This window comes from Rosa rugosa, chromosome 2 (assembly GCF_958449725.1).
Source record: "Rosa rugosa chromosome 2, drRosRugo1.1, whole genome shotgun sequence".
Classification (NCBI taxonomy): domain Eukaryota; kingdom Viridiplantae; phylum Streptophyta; class Magnoliopsida; order Rosales; family Rosaceae; genus Rosa; species Rosa rugosa.
In genome coordinates, this window is record NC_084821.1 from 58,602,501 (window position 1) to 58,619,081 (window position 16,581).

Here is a 16,581-nt window from a genome sequence, read left to right on the forward strand (position 1 = left end):
TCTTACAGAGAGTCATCATCTAACATACCACAGAATAGCGAAGGAAGTACAAGAAGACTTGTTGGTGGATGAGGAGTGGTCCAGGAAGGGGATGCAGAACTATATCCAAAAGAAATTCAATGTTGATGTAAGCATGCAAAAAATTGCAAGAGGGAGAGCAAAGGCCAAAAGGATGAATGATGGGCATTACATACAGCAGTACAATATGTTGGCAAGTTACAAGAAGGAGTTGTTGAGGAGCAACCCAGGGTTTACAGTTCAGATCAAGACAAAGATGGTAGGTGAGGTGAGGAGGTTTCATAGGCTCTATATCTGCCTGGCAGCTTGCAAGAAAGGGTGGATTGAGGGTTGTAGACCTTTGATTGGATTAGATGGCTGCCATATTAAAGGTCAGCACCCTGGTCAACTACTTAGTGTTGTTGGTGTTGATGGGAACAATGGTATGTTCCCCATTGCTTGGGAAATTACTGAAGTTGAAAACAGAGACACTTGGAGATGGTTTTTGGAGTACTTGGCTTGGGATCTGAAGATGGAAAGGCCTTCATCTTACACATTTATCACAGACAAGCAAAAAGGTTTGGGGATGGCCATAGCTGAATTATTTCCTGGGGCAGAACATAGACACTGTGTCCGGCACCTATACAACAACTTTAAGGCCAATCATCCCGGTGAAGGGCTGAAGCAACTAGTGTGGGATGCAGCTAGATCAAGCACCAGGGTTTGGTTCAATAAACACATGGATGAGATGAAGGGATTGGATGATGTGGCATGGACTTGGTTTCATGACAAGTCTCCAGAACAATGGAGTAGGGCTTATTTTAGGGATGATTTAAGGTGTGACCTTTTGTTGAACAATCTTTGTGAGTCATTCAATGCAGCAATCCTGCCAGCTAGGGACAAGCCTATTATAACAATGTTAGAGAAGATAAGGATGGATATGATGGTAAGGATGGCAAACAGAAGAGTGGCAGCTCAAAGATGGACTGATATGGTTGGTCCAAGGATTAGGAAGATATTAGAGAAGGTGGCAGAAAGGAGCAGCTGTTATAGAGTTTATCACTCTGGTGAATTTGAGTTCCAAATAACTGGAGGGGGAGAAAAGGGCAGCAAGCATGCAGTGGACCTAAGGCTTCACATTTGCACATGTAGGAGGTGGCAGATAAGTGGAATACCTTGTGTCCATGCCATTTGTGCCATTAGAAGCAAAAAGGCAGACCCAGCTCTTTTTTGTGATGATTACTTGATGCCAAGTACTTATATGGAATCCTATAATCCCATTATTCATCCTATTGCTGGTGAGGATGATTGGGACCAAGTGGACTGCCCTATAGCACCTCCCCCATATAAGAAGCAAGCCTACAGACCAAAAATGAAGAGAACCAAGGAGCCCGATGAGAAGAAGCAGCCTCCACCAGCCCCAATTGATAAATCAAAGATTCCAAGAACCTACACAAAGATGACATGCCAAGTCTGCTTCAAACAAGGCCATAACAGGTTGGGTTGCCCAATCACAAAGGCCAAAAAAGCAGCAGCTGCACAACAAGGAGTAAGTCACTACAGTACTTGGTTTGTTTTTGGTCTTAAGTGTGCAAATAGTGTTTCAGAAAGTTAACATTAACTTATTTTTTTTCATTTCAGGGGGAAGGGAGTTCTATTGCACCCCAGCAAACTAAAAAGAGACAAAGGCAGTAGGTTGGTTGATTTTTCCATTGTAATATGCAAGCCTATGTTTGTTACATGATATTTGTTTTTGATTTGATTTGATCTGTGCATTTTTGGTTTTTGGTAAAAGTTAAGGGATGGTTAATGCTTTGAGTTTGTGATATGTATGAGTTGGTTTGTTCGGTGGCTTGTTCTGGTTGCATAAGTGTCTTAATTGGTTATGGTTATGTATTGTTGGATATGTAGGCACCAAAAGTTCAAGGTTCAAATGGCAATGGCACCTTGAAGGAACAAATCATCAAGTCTAGGAAGGCTTGGAAGAAGATGAAGACCATGGAGGGAAACCAAGCTGCCAATACAAGGGCTTCTAGTTCACAAACCATCCATGAACCTCCAACTCAAACCAGCCAAAACCCTGCAGCAAGAAAGGCGCAGCAGAAAAGCCAACCTGAATCGGAATATGCAGCACTTTGAGGCAAGTTGTGAAGATGCCCCCAAGTTTTTGTTACATGTTTGTAGGCCTATGATGTATTGAACATTGGCATTGTTTTGGAATGATTGTAGGCCTTATGAGAAAGGGTTGTTAAATTGCTCTCTTTTCTGGAAATTTTGGATTGTTTGTTGAACAAAGTATGTTGGTTTATGGAGCAATGTCTATTATGGTTATTGGCCCTTCTTGTTTTAATTTTCTTTTTTAATTGGATGGAGTTATAAACCCAGATTTGCAGCACTTCATATGGTACTATTTTGGTTGGTTGAGCATATGTGAAACATGTGATGGTCAACTAGGTCAGCCTATTTTGGAGGGAAGCAATATAGATTAGTCAGAACTAGAGGGAATAAATCAAGGGAAAAATGGTCAACAAAGTGTTTTCGCGGGAAAAACATGTTGGTCTGGTCTTATAAAGCAATTGGAGGGCACATAAGTCATTTAGCCCTCTTTTTGGGGGTCACGAGCGTCACACGTGACTCGAACTGACGGACCCGTGACGGAAAGTCCCCGTAGGTACTACGTTGACAACAAATTAGAAGTCCAGGTATCACTTTGATACATTTGAAAGTTCAGGTATCATTTTGACAGTCCTCGGAGTGTCCAGACATTGTCTGTGCATTTTTCCCTTCTCCAAATGCCAGCACTCTCTCTCTCAGATTACACTGGTGGTCGAAATGAGCTCGGGGGCATCATCCCTTGGCACTTGCAATCGCAGAAAGCTCAGAACATTCAGTACTCTACCACTGAAGGATTTCAATGCCCCTAAAACCTCAAGAATCAAAATCTTAAGCCAGGCCCAGAAAAGCTCACCTTCGTCTGAAAATGATCTGCAGCTAAATAATGAGAAGCCAAGTTTATTAAGGAGAAGAGAAGCAATTCGTTTTGGCTTCTGCTTTGGCCTTGTTGATGTGCTCTTGCCAGCTCAACCCACTGAAGCAGCTGAAGTTGCTCCTTGTGAATTTACTGTAGCTCCTTCTGGACTTGCTTTCGGTGACGAAGTAGTAGGGAAGGGAGCTGAGGCTGTTAAGGGACAGATGATTAAGGTATTAAACAAGACCAATGATGTGTTGTTTCAAATAATCAAAGCCTAGTATTTGATTTTCCAACATGAGTAACCTTTTGCTTATTTGTTGTTTTCGCTTAGAACAAGAAATTTTTAAGAAATCATAGTGCACATGGCATTGAGTTCTTCAAGCATTTATCAATGGTAGTTTAATTTTGCAATACAAATGCTGAAATGCACAGGCACACTACACTGGGAAATTGGAGAATGGCAAGGTGTTCGATAGTAGCTATAATCGTGGGAAGCCCCTTACATTCTGAATTGGCCGGTGCTGGTGAGGTATGAAAAATGTTCGTTAGTTGTACCTACTGGTGTGCTTTGCCTCTGCCAAAGTTAAATAGTATCTTCATTTGGCAACTCAAGAACTTCAGTTAACTGGTTTAGGGCCTTTGTTTGTGATCGTTGGCTGAAATTCTTGTCTACTAAAGCCTTGTGTATTTCTCTTCCTGAATGAAATTTCTTAACTTCTCCAGGTTTAAGATTTGAACATGAGAAATTATTTGCAGCACATCTACTAGTCACATTACTAATCACATCAGTTTAGCAGGCTAGCATTACTCTTTGAGCCTTCTAAGTTGGACTCAGTATTCTGCTTTGGACATCTCATAGGTAATTAAAGGGTGGGACCAAGGTATTCTTGGTGGCGATGGAATTCCTCCCATGCTTGCTGGTATAGTAAATCCATGAATGTAGTGTTTAACCTTAGATCCATATTCTTATAATGCACTACATAAAGTTCATTCTCTTTCAACTCTATTAGGCGGAAAGCGCACTTTGAAGATCCCTGCAGAACTTGCATATGGTGCACGAGGAGCTGGGTGTAGAGGAGGTAAAGTATTCATGTTCTTCTTTCCTTAAACACGTCCCTTCTATTTCTTTTCGCTAGCTCATTTTTCTGAGATGGTAGGCTTATGTTTCTCATTGGTTACCCCTGTTTGATGCAGGTTCGTGTATTATTCCTCCATATTCAGTTCTTTTGTTCGATGTGGAATTCATTGGCAAAGCATGAGAAGTGGCCAAAGAGCCAGCCACACCAGCAATGTCTCAATCCATCGATTGATCACCTATTTTTCCCTTCCTTTTGCCTCTACCTTTTGTTAATGGTTTTCTTAATGGTGAAATGCAGTGTTTTGGCTGTCTTTGGATGCCAAGCTGATGAGAAGATGATTAGTTATTCATCTGGTTGTTTGCACATAGTTATAATGCTTGACTTGATGTAAATCCTCAGCTTTTCCATACTAGTTCGCTAGCGAGCCTTACTTTTTTATTTAATCTCCGGCCTTTTTTTTTTTTTTTTTTTCTTTTTTCTTTTTTCTTTTGAGAGGTGAAACTACAACTTTTAACCCCACCATACCACACATCACTCATTCCATGATGTATTGATGTTAGTGAGAATTGATCTTGTAACCTCTACGATTCGGTTATTTCAAATAACAAACATGTCACAGCTCATCGTATATGGTTAGAAAGAGGCTCAATGGAAGGACAAAGATTTTGACTTCCATATTTCGGAAGAGATTGGCTTCCAATGGGCAAGGTGTCAATTGAACCATTACCCAGAAACGATCTAGTTCAAAGTTGTAAATTGACTCGATACAGTCCAAACCCGAACGTTACCCTAAAGTGCTCGGCCTTAGGATCAAGGCGAAGTAACATTCTCTAATGCATCCATTCGGATTCGGGTTAACCCGCCCCAAGTTTCCACCCATGGTCAACAGTATCCTTAAAATCAGTCCACCTCTATAAAACTGGGCCTTTGAAGACCCGAACCCGAGCCAACAGAACAGGCCCAAACTTCTGTGACGGATGCCCACTAGACTCGCCCGACCTATAAAACCCCAAATCATAAAACCCTTGACTCATTTTGCAAAACCCTAAAACCGAAAGCAAACAGAGAAGAAGCGGCGGTCCTTGGAAGCAGGGACGATGGCGAAGTCGATGAGATGCAAGAGAGAGAAGAGGCTTCGGGCTATTCGCAGAGAGATGGTAGAGCCCTACTATGAGAAGAAAGACGAGGCCAAGCTCGCTGCCCAAGAAGCTGCCCTCGCTGCCCCTAAGCTGCCCGTAAAGCCCTCTTCTAAGGCCTCCTCTTCTATGGAGATCGCCCCCGTCAGCACCTCAACGCCTCCTGAAAATGCCATGGGTATGCTTCTCTTCAACAACCCATATGCTAATTTTGGCTTAATCGAATTGTGATTGTACCATTTTTATTGTGTTTTGCTTAAACTTGGTGTGAACCCATTTGGCTGTAAATAAAGAAATTGAGTATTTTTCTGCAATGTTTTCAGAATGATTCAAGCTAGTAACTTTAGCGAGCAGGAAATTGGTGCATGGTTTACTGAATTTGCAGTTTTTGACAATTTGTGCTGATTCTGTTGTGCGACGTTGATATATGGAGTTCTATACTTCTGTTGTTGAAAAAATATATGCATGCATTTGAAAACTTGCGGTAATGGATAAAGAGAATTGAACAAACAAATTAGAACTAGAAAATTATTTTTTCGTAGATACTTGGATGCAAGCTTGTGTTAATTCTGTTGGCGTCATTTTAAAAAGATCATTCCCATTGGTAAGCTAGATATAAGATTAGTATGATCTTTTAATGTAAACCAAGTAGATAATGTACTTCTCTTGGCTTGTTTTTTTTATCACAGAATTTGATAAGTTGGTACTTCAGTCTTCTTTATCATTATGGTTTATCACTTCTTAGTTATTAGATTACAGGCATCTTGACTGATCATATTTCACAGACGAATAAGATGGGTGAAATTTGAGTTTTTCATTGGCATATATCAGTTTATTGTTCATCTACACCAGTCATCTTTACTCCCAGCTGTGTTGAAGTTTAATGATCCGGATGTTGTCTTTTCCATTTTTCAGATGTGGAGATGGCTTATGGCAGTCAGACAAAGAGTTCATTAAAGCCTTTTGGTGGGGTGGGTAAGAAATCCCAACGGGTGTTCAAGGTGGGCAAGAGAAGGCGTCATGGCAAGGGCAAGGGCGGAAAGGTTAAGAGGCGTCATATTTGAGACTGATGTGTCTTGCATCTTAGAGAGATTTAAGTGTATTTTTGAGAAATTGCTATTGTGGCGTACACTTGATATATGTAGTCTATGAGGTAGCTCCCTTCCAAGGTTCCAAATTATAATTTTATAATCATCATTTTGTACTAATGCTAATGTGCAAGACCAGTATATGTTCTAATTGTTTCTCATTGTATGGTAAATCAAGCAACTTGTGTTACTTAAAGGTTTTACATTTTTGGTTTTGTTCTCCCATATAATTTTCCGAGGGTTCCAGTATGTGAAGAGTTGATATTTTACGCGTATTTATGTCCACCAAAGTACCAGATGTAACACACAAGAATCTTTCCTCACGACCTGTCCTATCTAGACCGTCAACTCACAGGCTAGATCTAAAAACTCACAGCAACCACCGAAGACTACGGTGCAGAAAGTCTGTTGAGGGAGAGCTCAACTTGTAAAATTGTGACAAGTTAGAAGGTTAGAAGCACTCATTTCAGGAACAGTAATTGCTGGGAAATATCAACTAAGCAGACGTCGCTCTACCAGAGAAAAGTCCCAGAAAGGACCCATAGTGACACTTGTGGTTGGAGACTTCATATTCTTCTTGGATTACCAATAGTGAGTGAGGACTTGCGAGCCAACTTGTAAAATGGGTTGAGAATGATGACTTAAAAATATCTAGACACCTCACCACAAATGGGCTATAAATTCACTTGTGCTCTGCATCCCATTCACCTGCAACAAACAAACAGAGCCTCAAATTAATTATGGATATCCATGTCAACTTCAACCCCATTTCTCGCCTCTTTCTCCACTTACTGCTCTTGTTAATTTTGGCCTCTTCATGCCTAAACACTAGCAGTATTGTGAAATCATGCATGGAGGAAGAGAGACGAGCTCTTCTCAGCTTTAAACAAGATCTCACTGATCCGTCTGCCAGACTTTCTTCTTGGGTTGGTCATCAATGCTGTCGATGGAGAGGGATTTCATGCGACAACCGCACTGGTCATGTTGCAATGATTCACCTCCGTAATACATATGGAGACACCTTAGATGATTATCCGTGGAACTCCACGGAGTATGGAGAATCTTTTTTGCGGGGTAAGTCAATTAATCCTTCTTTGCTTGGCTTGAAACATCTGAGTTACTTAGATTTAAGCAACAATGACTTCAAAGAGATTCACATTCCAAAATTCATTGGGCAGCTTACGAGTTTGAGGTATCTCAATCTCTCATATTCCAACTTTTCAGGAGAGATTCCCTCTTCTCTTGGTAACCTCTCAAACTTGAACTATCTTGACCTCAGTTCTAAATATGGTGAAGTCAATTCAAATAACTTGAATTGGCTTTCTAATCTCTCTTCCCTCAAATACCTCAGTCTTAGAGGTGTGAACCTCAGCAGCACAGGAGTAAGTTGGCTGCATGCTGTTAACAAGCTTCCTTCACTCTTAGAGTTGCATTTGTCATCTTGTTCTATTCAAAACAATCCACACTCCCTGCAATCCATTAACTTGACATCACTTGCGGTCCTTGATATGTCATTGAATTATCTTATCAATTCTTCATTTCCTAAATGGATTTTTAATCTTTCTAGCCTTACAAAACTTGATCTAAGTTTTAATTCTTTCAGTGACCCCTCTGTTGATGAATTTGCAACCCTCAAATCTCTAGAACACCTTGATTTATCTCGCACGGGACTCAAAGGTCAAGTTCCCAAATTCATTGGAAATTTGTGCAAGCTGAAGTCATTAGATCTTTATGGCAACGAATTTGATGGGGGGATTCAAGAGTTTTTGAGTGGTTTTTCAAATTGTTCATTTAATAGAATGGAGTCACTAGATTTGTCTAACTGTGGGCTGGTAGGCAAATTGCCTAGTTCTTTGGGAATCCTGAAAAGCCTGCGATATCTCGGCCTCAGTTATAATCTTTTCAGCGGTTCCATTCCTGAAAGTTTGGGACAACTCTCTCAGCTAGTTAACCTTGATCTCAGTTCTAATCTTTTCAACGGTTCCATTCCTCAAAGTTTGGGACAACTCTCTCAGCTAGTTAACCTTGATCTCAGTTCTAATCTTTTCAACGGTTCCATTCCTCAAAGTTTGGGACAACTCACTCAGCTGGCTGACCTTGATCTGTCTGGTAATTCATGGGAAGGCTGTTTAACGGAAGCCCATTTCATAAATCTCACAAGATTAGGGTCCCTACAATTGAGCACAACCCGAGATGTGCCCATCATTTTCAATTTGACTGATTATGAATGGGTTCCTCATTTCAAGCTCGTTTTTATTCATATGGACAATTGCCGAGTAGGTGCTGGCTTCCCTCTATGGCTTCAATCTCAAACTGAGCTCCTGGAGGTCTCACTTACGAATGCTGGAATCTCGGGTCCAATACCAGAGGAATGGCTCTTTAATATATCTTCGCAAATCGAATTTTTGGATTTATCTCACAATCAAATAAGCGGAAAGCTTCCGTTCCGATTCAACTCTTTTCCGAAGCTGGAGTCCATAGTTCTGAGCCATAATCAATTTGATGGCACTATTCCATCATCTATTTGTAGCATTCAATCTCTACGTGAACTTGCTCTGAATAACAATCAGTTATCCGGAGAATTCCCTAAAGAATGGAGTTTGTGGAGCAACATAGAAGTTGTGGATGTCTCAAACAACAATATGTCCGGTAATATTCCAAGCTCAATGGGCATTCCAAGTTCTCTTTATATACTGAAGACAGACAACAATCATTTTAGCGGAGAAATTCCTTCTGCCTTGCAAAATTGCTCACGTTTGGAGAGACTTTATCTTGGAGTCAACAAATTTACTGGAAGCATACCTTCTTGGATAGGATCAAAAGTGGACACATTCACAGTGCTGCAATTGCAATCGAACTCTTTAAGTGGACATATTCCTCATCATTTGTGCAGTCTTCCTCTGCTTCAGATCCTAGACCTTAGTCACAACAGATTTTCAGGGACTATTCCCAAGTGTTTGAATAATTTGATTTCTCTAGTCGACTATGGTCCTTTCGGCTGGACGGGCTTTCTTGATTTAGAAGTAACAACTGTGACTGTAAAAGGAAGAGCAAGTGAATACTTAGATAAAAATGCGCGGCTTCTATTCATTATTGATTTTTCAAGTAATGATTTAGAAGGTGAAATTCCTAAAGAAATCTGCAGCCTCGTTCAATTAGGTGCATTAAACTTGTCCATGAATCAATTAAGTGGACATATCCCCTCAAAAATTGGGAACTTGAAGTTGCTCGAAGCACTTGACCTCTCCCAGAACCAGCTTTCAGGACAGATCCCACAAAGTCTCGCTTCTCTGACCTTCTTGTCTCACTTGAACTTGTCTTGCAACAACTTGACGGGAAGAATTCCTTCGGGCAACCAACTTCAGACGCTCGATGATCCATCTATTTATGAGGGCAATCCTTCACTCTGTGGATTTCCTCTTTCAAAATGCCCAGAAGACGGAGACAAGATGCATGAGCCTCGTGCAGAAGACAATAAAGATCATGAAGATGATGACAAAAAGCTTGGCTTCTATACCAGCGCGGTGCTCGGCTTTATCATAGGGTTTTGGGGTGTTTGCGGCACATTGATATTGAAGAAGTCATGGAGATATGCCTATTTTCAATTCTTTGACTGCATCAAAGAGAAAGTTGCACTAGCAATTGCATTGAAACTAGCTCGTCTACAAGGAAGATGGTGATCCGAAACATAACAAAAAGAAAGTACTAGTTATTTATATGCTGATTTCTATCTATCCTATCTACGTAGTAATGTAAGATTGTACGATGTCCATTTCCTTATGAACCTTGTTGTTTCATTAGATGTTGCTGTTGTTATTTTGGTAACGGCAGCAGCGATCTAACTGCTATGCATTTCATTTTTCACTTGTATTGTCAGTCTGGGTGTCCATAGTATCAACTTTGGCTTCTGTTTTTGGTAGAAAGTTGTGTAGTTTCCTTGAAGAGGTAAGGTTCTAATGTCCCCCTCTTGTTTTGTAAATTTTTCTGTTGCATAATGGCCAGACCCCTCTTTTGAAGAGTGGAATGCGTACGGGCTAATTGGCATATGTAACTTGTTCCGGCCTAGTACTCCTATCATTATTAATAAATAGAGAACAAAAATGTGACAGTAATGGTAAAATGAGAACATGATGTTCTTTATTTTTTCAAAAAAAATAAAAAATTGACTCATGGTTAGCCAAAATGGTGACCGCAAATCAGCAATACAGGGGATTGCAGAGTATATATATATGATTCCCTTAATTTTTGGTTTGTACTTGACATAAGAAATCACATACAAGACTCATCATGATACTGTTCAATTGTCACATGCTAGATTATTAAGATTTCTCCTATATACAGTAATGTCTAAAAAAATGTTCCAATCTAGAGCTCAGTCTCAATGAATGCCAGGATTGCCAAACCAGACGCCCAAACATCATCATCCAATACATGTTCTTCAGGGGAGTGACTTATGCCTCCTCGACAGCGGACAAAAAGCATACCCACCTGTTCATATTTTTGGAGAGCAGAATTATACACCAGAGGAAATAACACAAACAGTAACATATGGTTCATGATTCATCTTGCAAATTAAAGATAACAAACCTTAGTTAAATGAGACAGAGCCATTGCATCATGTCCTGCTCCACTCATTAATACAGGTACTTCATCCTGAACAGAACCTGTCATTCTCTTGAGCCCAAGATAAGCCGCAGACTTCAGCTTCAAAGTCAGCTCAGAATTGCAAATGACTGCATTTGCATCATGCTGAAAAGGTTCAAAGCATGTAAGGTTACTGTCTTACTTGTTAAGTTACCTGCAAATGATTGTCTAGGATATGAAAGTTCCATACCTTACGATCATTTGTGCACGAAACTGAATGCCTATCACATATTTGATACAATCGGTTAGATAATTCATATACAACAGCTTCCCGTCCCATGTCATCAATTGCACGTAAATCTACTGTGAATGTTACCTGAAATCAAGAAGATCATTTTCATTACCAGATTTAGCATTTAATATCAAATTTAGCAATGTCAAGAGATAAACTTCTTGCCTGTCCTGGAATAGCATTACTTGCACTTGGCCAAGTCTAATGAGTAACTTTTGCACTGACCATCAAAAGACAGAAAATCTTGAGGATGCTTACATAGGCTTTCTAACAATACAATGGCTTCCGCAGCAGCAGCCATAGGGTCATGACGCATGGACATTGGAACTGTTCCAGCAGGCCCCTGGGAACCTCTCATCGTAACCTACAATGTTTATGTATATTGGACGGCCCAGCCGAAATAAAAGTTTAATATAATGCCATTGTATTTTATTGCTCTATACATCAACATCTGTATGATGAAATAGAATCTATAATTACATATAAGGAGCTTTTGCATTCAACTTCTTGGTTCTCTCATGAAATTATACAGAAATTTTCCCTTATGGGAAGCTCATGAGACGTGCGTAGTTTCTCATAAAGATATTGTTCCTTTTTTTCCAGACCTAAAAATAAATATTAGTCCCTTTTTGAATCGTCATGAGTTCCAAACATATATGTGTAGTTGCATAGTACAATTTCAACTATGGAAATTTTTCTTGTTTGTATGATTACTAAATGAAACATAATTTAGACAAGCACCCATGTAAAGCTGAAACACTTTTGATACCTTTAGTCTTGTCTGTCCAGCTATGCCTTTAACAACTCCAAGAGGAAAACCAACCCATTCCAGTACAGGCCCTTGTTCAATGTGAATCTATAACATGAAACAATCAGCAGAGTTTGCAGTCAGGGCACTAGAAGAACTTATAACATGCATCCATTTTATTGCTGTTTCCAAAGAGAATATTCTAATACAGGTTATCAACATAACCAGCGTAGGGCATTATACCTCAACATAACCCAAACTGATTTTGAATCATATCTGAGCTGCTGCAAGTGCTCCTCTGTAACTTCTATGGAGTTTTTCTTAACAGCATCTTGAATTGTCACACCACTGAACAAGGACTATAAAGTCTATAATCATAAATTTATTGATAAAGAATGGTGTTACAAATAGATATAAATTGGGATTTATTTGATGAAACCTTTTATCAGTTATTTGCAGTGCTGAAACTGGTAAAATTCCAGCTACAGCAGCACTTCCTATGAATGTAGACTGAAACCTTACTCCTTCTTCATCACTAAATGCTATTACCTACAGATGTTGAGCAAAAGCAACATGATATCAGTAGTTAGAATTCTAGCAGCGCCACCAAAGAGTAATTTCTGCGTACAGTTTTGGAAGAGATTTAGTGAAATGTTTCTTGTGAAGTAGTCAATGACATTTTTCAATGAGCCAATGATACGTTTCCACAAAACTTCAATTTTACACTGACCTCAACCGGCCTCTTTAGTTCTCCCAATTTTCCATTGATACACAAAACCTTCAATGCAGATACCACAGAAATGATGCCTTTTTACCCATCAAATATCCTGGCCTCAACAACAGTATCCTGTTAATAGATAAGGGGATGGAACTGTTAATTACTCCTGTTGTTTGTAGTATCAGAGTACAAATTCAGTTAGAAAATTTAGGGGAAAAAAACAGTACCAAATGAGAACCAAGTAGTAGAGCCTCAGCACTAGCATTCCTACCCTCAACTCGACCATGTACATTTCCCAAGCAATCAACCCACCTGGAAATCAAGAACAAACATGAGCCAAGAATTCCTCAAACACTACTGTTTGGATGCAAACAAATTAGGATTGAAGCTCATGTTCGCAAACCAGCATCCTCCATCCATTCGTGGATAAGATTTCCAGCCCTCACAGCTGCTGGGCTCATGAATATCCTGTCAAGATAACCATCACTTACCTGTTGATTCAGACAACAAGCAAAATTCAAGAACAATAACTATGAGTTTCACTACCATAACAATAATAATGTGTCAATACAGTACTAACTTTAATTCAAGTTAGACTAATCTCTAGTTAGAACTATATTTCTAACCAAATGATCACTAATTTAAAATCCAATACTTGGTACTTTTCAGAAATCGGATTCAGTCTTGCAGATTGGAGATAAAATTTTTTTTTTAAAAAAATGAAAGTTTGAGCTACTAAGGATTGCTGATACAGAAAATAGACAACAGCTGAAATATTTGTATACAGAACTAAAAAATGGAACTTGTCCAAGCTGATGAAGTCTTGACACAGCTTCATCTCTCAATATTTCTAAATACAATTCACATCATCATCAACAACAAATCAATGCCATGTAAAGATTGAACCTTTATTCACTCAGACCATAAAAAGATCAAACCTTTACAAAATCAACATGCCAGAGGCATTGATGAATTACCAGAAAACCCAAAACAGGGAGTGATGGCTGAAGAGACCAGAAGCAAGAAATGGCAAGCCAGAGCCAAAACGGAGGTGGGACTAATGGCGGAATGGGTTCTCTGTGAGACACGTGTAACAACTGTCATGGCTGCCCGAAACCCAGTTCAGAGAGGCAAGCCACACGCAACTGAAACTCGGTGCAAAGCTGTGTGATCCTTTAAAAGGCATAAGGTTTGGTCTCTGTGATTAGGGGTGAGCAATAACCGAAATTCTCAACTTTCTGCAACCCAAGCTTAACCAATAGCCAAAATGGTAACATATTTGTTGCTTGTAACATAGTTGTTGTTGAATAAAAATCCTTCCATTGTCAAAATGGTACTCCCAGGTTGCCATGTGATTTGAAATTGAACAAAGGACACTAAATTCACCACCAAATACACACATAATCCACCAGAATCCCAATTTCTCCAATCTCAATCAAAACTGAAAATTAATTATACCATCTTATAGATTTCGATGTCTAGATGGAGATTGATGCCTTGTTTGTCGTGAACAGTGGGTGGAATTGCCGGAAAAACATGAAAACCCACCGTGAAACCCGAAAACTACAAAATCTTGAAACATGAACCGAATCTGAAAACCGAGTGCACCAACATGTAGAGCTCACTGAGTAGTTCACTTTTCATATCTCACTTACCATCAATGGTGACCGGAGTCGCTGGAAAACGCTTCGAAACCGCCGGAAGCACCGAAGCTTCCGGGCTTCGATTCTCCTTCTTAGGAACTCTTCTGTGCAAACCAAAACCACAAGGACGTTGGCGACATTAAGACGAACCTGAAGCCACCAATCCGCCTCCAAGGAGTGGCCGGAGAACGGAGAAAGATCCTGGTCACCCGTCGCGGGAAAACGAGTCAGCGACCTGGTTTCGGGTCGAACAATCTTCTGAACTGATCCAACATATATATAATCAAATCTGACGGTCAGATCAAACAGTGATTAAAATGAACGGTTCAGATCATGAAGCCTCGAAATTTATATTTTAAAATAATTCTTTAATAATACTATATTTCAAAAATCATTAAAAACACTTCGGGTGTCTGAAAAATCCTCCGAAAATTTCTACGAACTACTAACGACCTATAGTTTAATCATACGGGCAACCAAATATTTAAATAATTTTTGAAAGCTATAAAGAGTTTAAAAATAATAGAATTTCAAATAAAGATAGCTCAAAATAATTTTTCCTTCTAAAAATAGGAAACCAAATTTCTGAGATCTCACAGTTTCATTTGATGAGAGAGAAACAAACTATGGTTATCAACTAATATTCACTTTAAAAAGAAATAAAGGGACTCAGATATTAGAGGATATTAATTGGTTAATTTGAGAATTGGTTAGACATTTGATTGTCTCACAGTTGCCAACATCACTACGCGGCACTGCAACTTTTTGACCTGCGTTTGTAAAACTAGAGCACAACCTATTAAGGTACATAGTGTTGGGCTAATTAGGTAATAAGCTATGAACTGTTTGTTCAGCTAATTTCCAAAATGCAGCCTGTTTTGTGTTTAATATTAGGGTTTAGATGGAGGTTATAAGATATATATTATCTGCTTAGGTATGACAAGTTTGCGCTCCAACATGCATCACCACAACTGCAATACAGCTATGGCAATGGATGTGGTGGCAACCAAACAACAGGGCAGCTGGCGAGAAAGACAGCACAAAATTTAGTAAAACTCTGGACTATGTCATCACTACACTATTGTTAAGAACTCTAGAGTAGAGAATGTATAATGTGCCCAAATTATCAAAGCTCTGACATAATATGATGAAATTCAAAATGATTGTTTTCTCTATTAATGTTTGACATTTTATTTCACCTGTTTATTTAAAATTCGTGACACAAAACCTACAAAATATGAAAGATAAATAAGCATTCTATTAATACAGTAATCAAATACTCTTGAATTTTTTTTTAAACAACGGAAAAATGAAGGTTTGCTGAAATTAGTCAAAGATACATTTTTAGAAGAATAAACAATTAAGATTGAACTTGCAAGGACTATAGTAACACAAACATGAATCGATGAGTAAACCTCACTGGATAGCCTGAACTAAACAAGCATTCTTTCCAGTAAATGAAAACTAACTATATCCATATTAACTTCATCGATTAAAAATTTGGATCATAGATTCCATGAATTTGCCCAAGTCAAGTGAATACATGACCTTAAAAGTGAAAGAGAAGTATTGGTTTTGCTATACATCAACTTCAGCAATTGGACATATTGTGATGAATAGACTTCACCAATCAAGTGGACCAAAGATTCCTTTACCCAATGAAATTAAGCCGAGAGGGTGAATTTCTTAAAATCTCTCCAATGGTGATCTGCATATTCTGTCATATATTTTAAATTGCTTGACCCTGTAAACACTCCACCTTGCCTTGTAAGGTCATCTAGTTTCCTTTGACCATTCAGAGAAGACTTGAGATGTAGAAATATTTTAGTCAAGTCTTCCTTACTCATATTTTCCTCTTGGGTAACTAGTCTTCGTCTTCTTCAATACTGCGTCAGCAGTGGCGGAACTAGATAGTTATATGTGGGGGGGGGGGGGCCGAAAAATGATGACGTATTTTTGACAAAAAAATCTATTATAAAAATTAATTTAACGTATGATATATTTATCAGTTATAAATCAGGCTTTAATATTTTAAGTTACGTATTAATATTTTCTTTTACAGTATTCATTTAGGTCTTATTTTTATTTTTTTAACATTTATTAATAGATTAGATAAATAAATTATAGAACAATTCTTAGGTTCACCCCTAAGGTGAATGAGCAAATTCACTCTCTCTTGCGATTAACGCATAATAACTTTATAATTTTCTAATCCAACCATTCATGTTGTATAACGTAATATAAAGATTAGCTCTGTAAAAAATCAATCAAATTGAAGACCTTTTAGTTATTCATTTCTATGAAATACATGGACGGTTCATCATA

General features: G+C 38.8%; 3 protein-coding genes and 1 pseudogene across 4 annotated transcripts; 3 read left to right on the plus strand and 1 right to left on the minus strand.

Annotated features, from left to right (window-relative positions):
- Nucleotides 1-2,787: 2,787 nt before the first annotated feature.
- On the plus strand, nucleotides 2,788-4,485 carry LOC133733288 (peptidyl-prolyl cis-trans isomerase FKBP13, chloroplastic-like). The gene is given in 5 exon segments (XM_062160931.1): nucleotides 2,788-3,198; nucleotides 3,401-3,508; nucleotides 3,828-3,888; nucleotides 3,979-4,047; nucleotides 4,163-4,485. Coding segments are annotated over 5 exon segments (672 nt in total). The 5' UTR covers nucleotides 2,788-2,829; the 3' UTR covers nucleotides 4,228-4,485.
- Nucleotides 4,486-5,071: 586 nt separating this feature from the next.
- On the plus strand, nucleotides 5,072-6,461 carry LOC133732534 (uncharacterized). The gene is made up of 2 exons (XM_062160105.1): nucleotides 5,072-5,361; nucleotides 6,099-6,461. The coding sequence occupies exons 1-2, from the start codon at nucleotides 5,145-5,147 to the stop codon at nucleotides 6,245-6,247; spliced, it is 366 nt and encodes a 121-aa protein (XP_062016089.1). The 5' UTR covers nucleotides 5,072-5,144; the 3' UTR covers nucleotides 6,248-6,461.
- Nucleotides 6,462-6,937: 476 nt separating this feature from the next.
- On the plus strand, nucleotides 6,938-10,317 carry LOC133728816 (receptor-like protein EIX2). 2 transcript variants are annotated; one of them, XM_062156252.1, is made up of 2 exons: nucleotides 7,204-7,345; nucleotides 7,450-10,317. In XM_062156252.1, exons 1-2 carry the CDS (start codon nucleotides 7,298-7,300, stop codon nucleotides 9,949-9,951), a joined length of 2,550 nt encoding a protein of 849 aa, XP_062012236.1. In that variant the 5' UTR covers nucleotides 7,204-7,297; the 3' UTR covers nucleotides 9,952-10,317. The 2 variants fall into 2 exon arrangements, with proteins under 2 accessions (XP_062012235.1, XP_062012236.1); XM_062156251.1 differs by having other exon boundaries at nucleotides 6,938-10,317.
- Nucleotides 10,318-10,505: 188 nt separating this feature from the next.
- Nucleotides 10,506-14,003, minus strand: LOC133728817 (allantoate deiminase 2-like; annotated as a pseudogene).
- Between the last annotated feature and the right edge of the window lie 2,578 nt (nucleotides 14,004-16,581).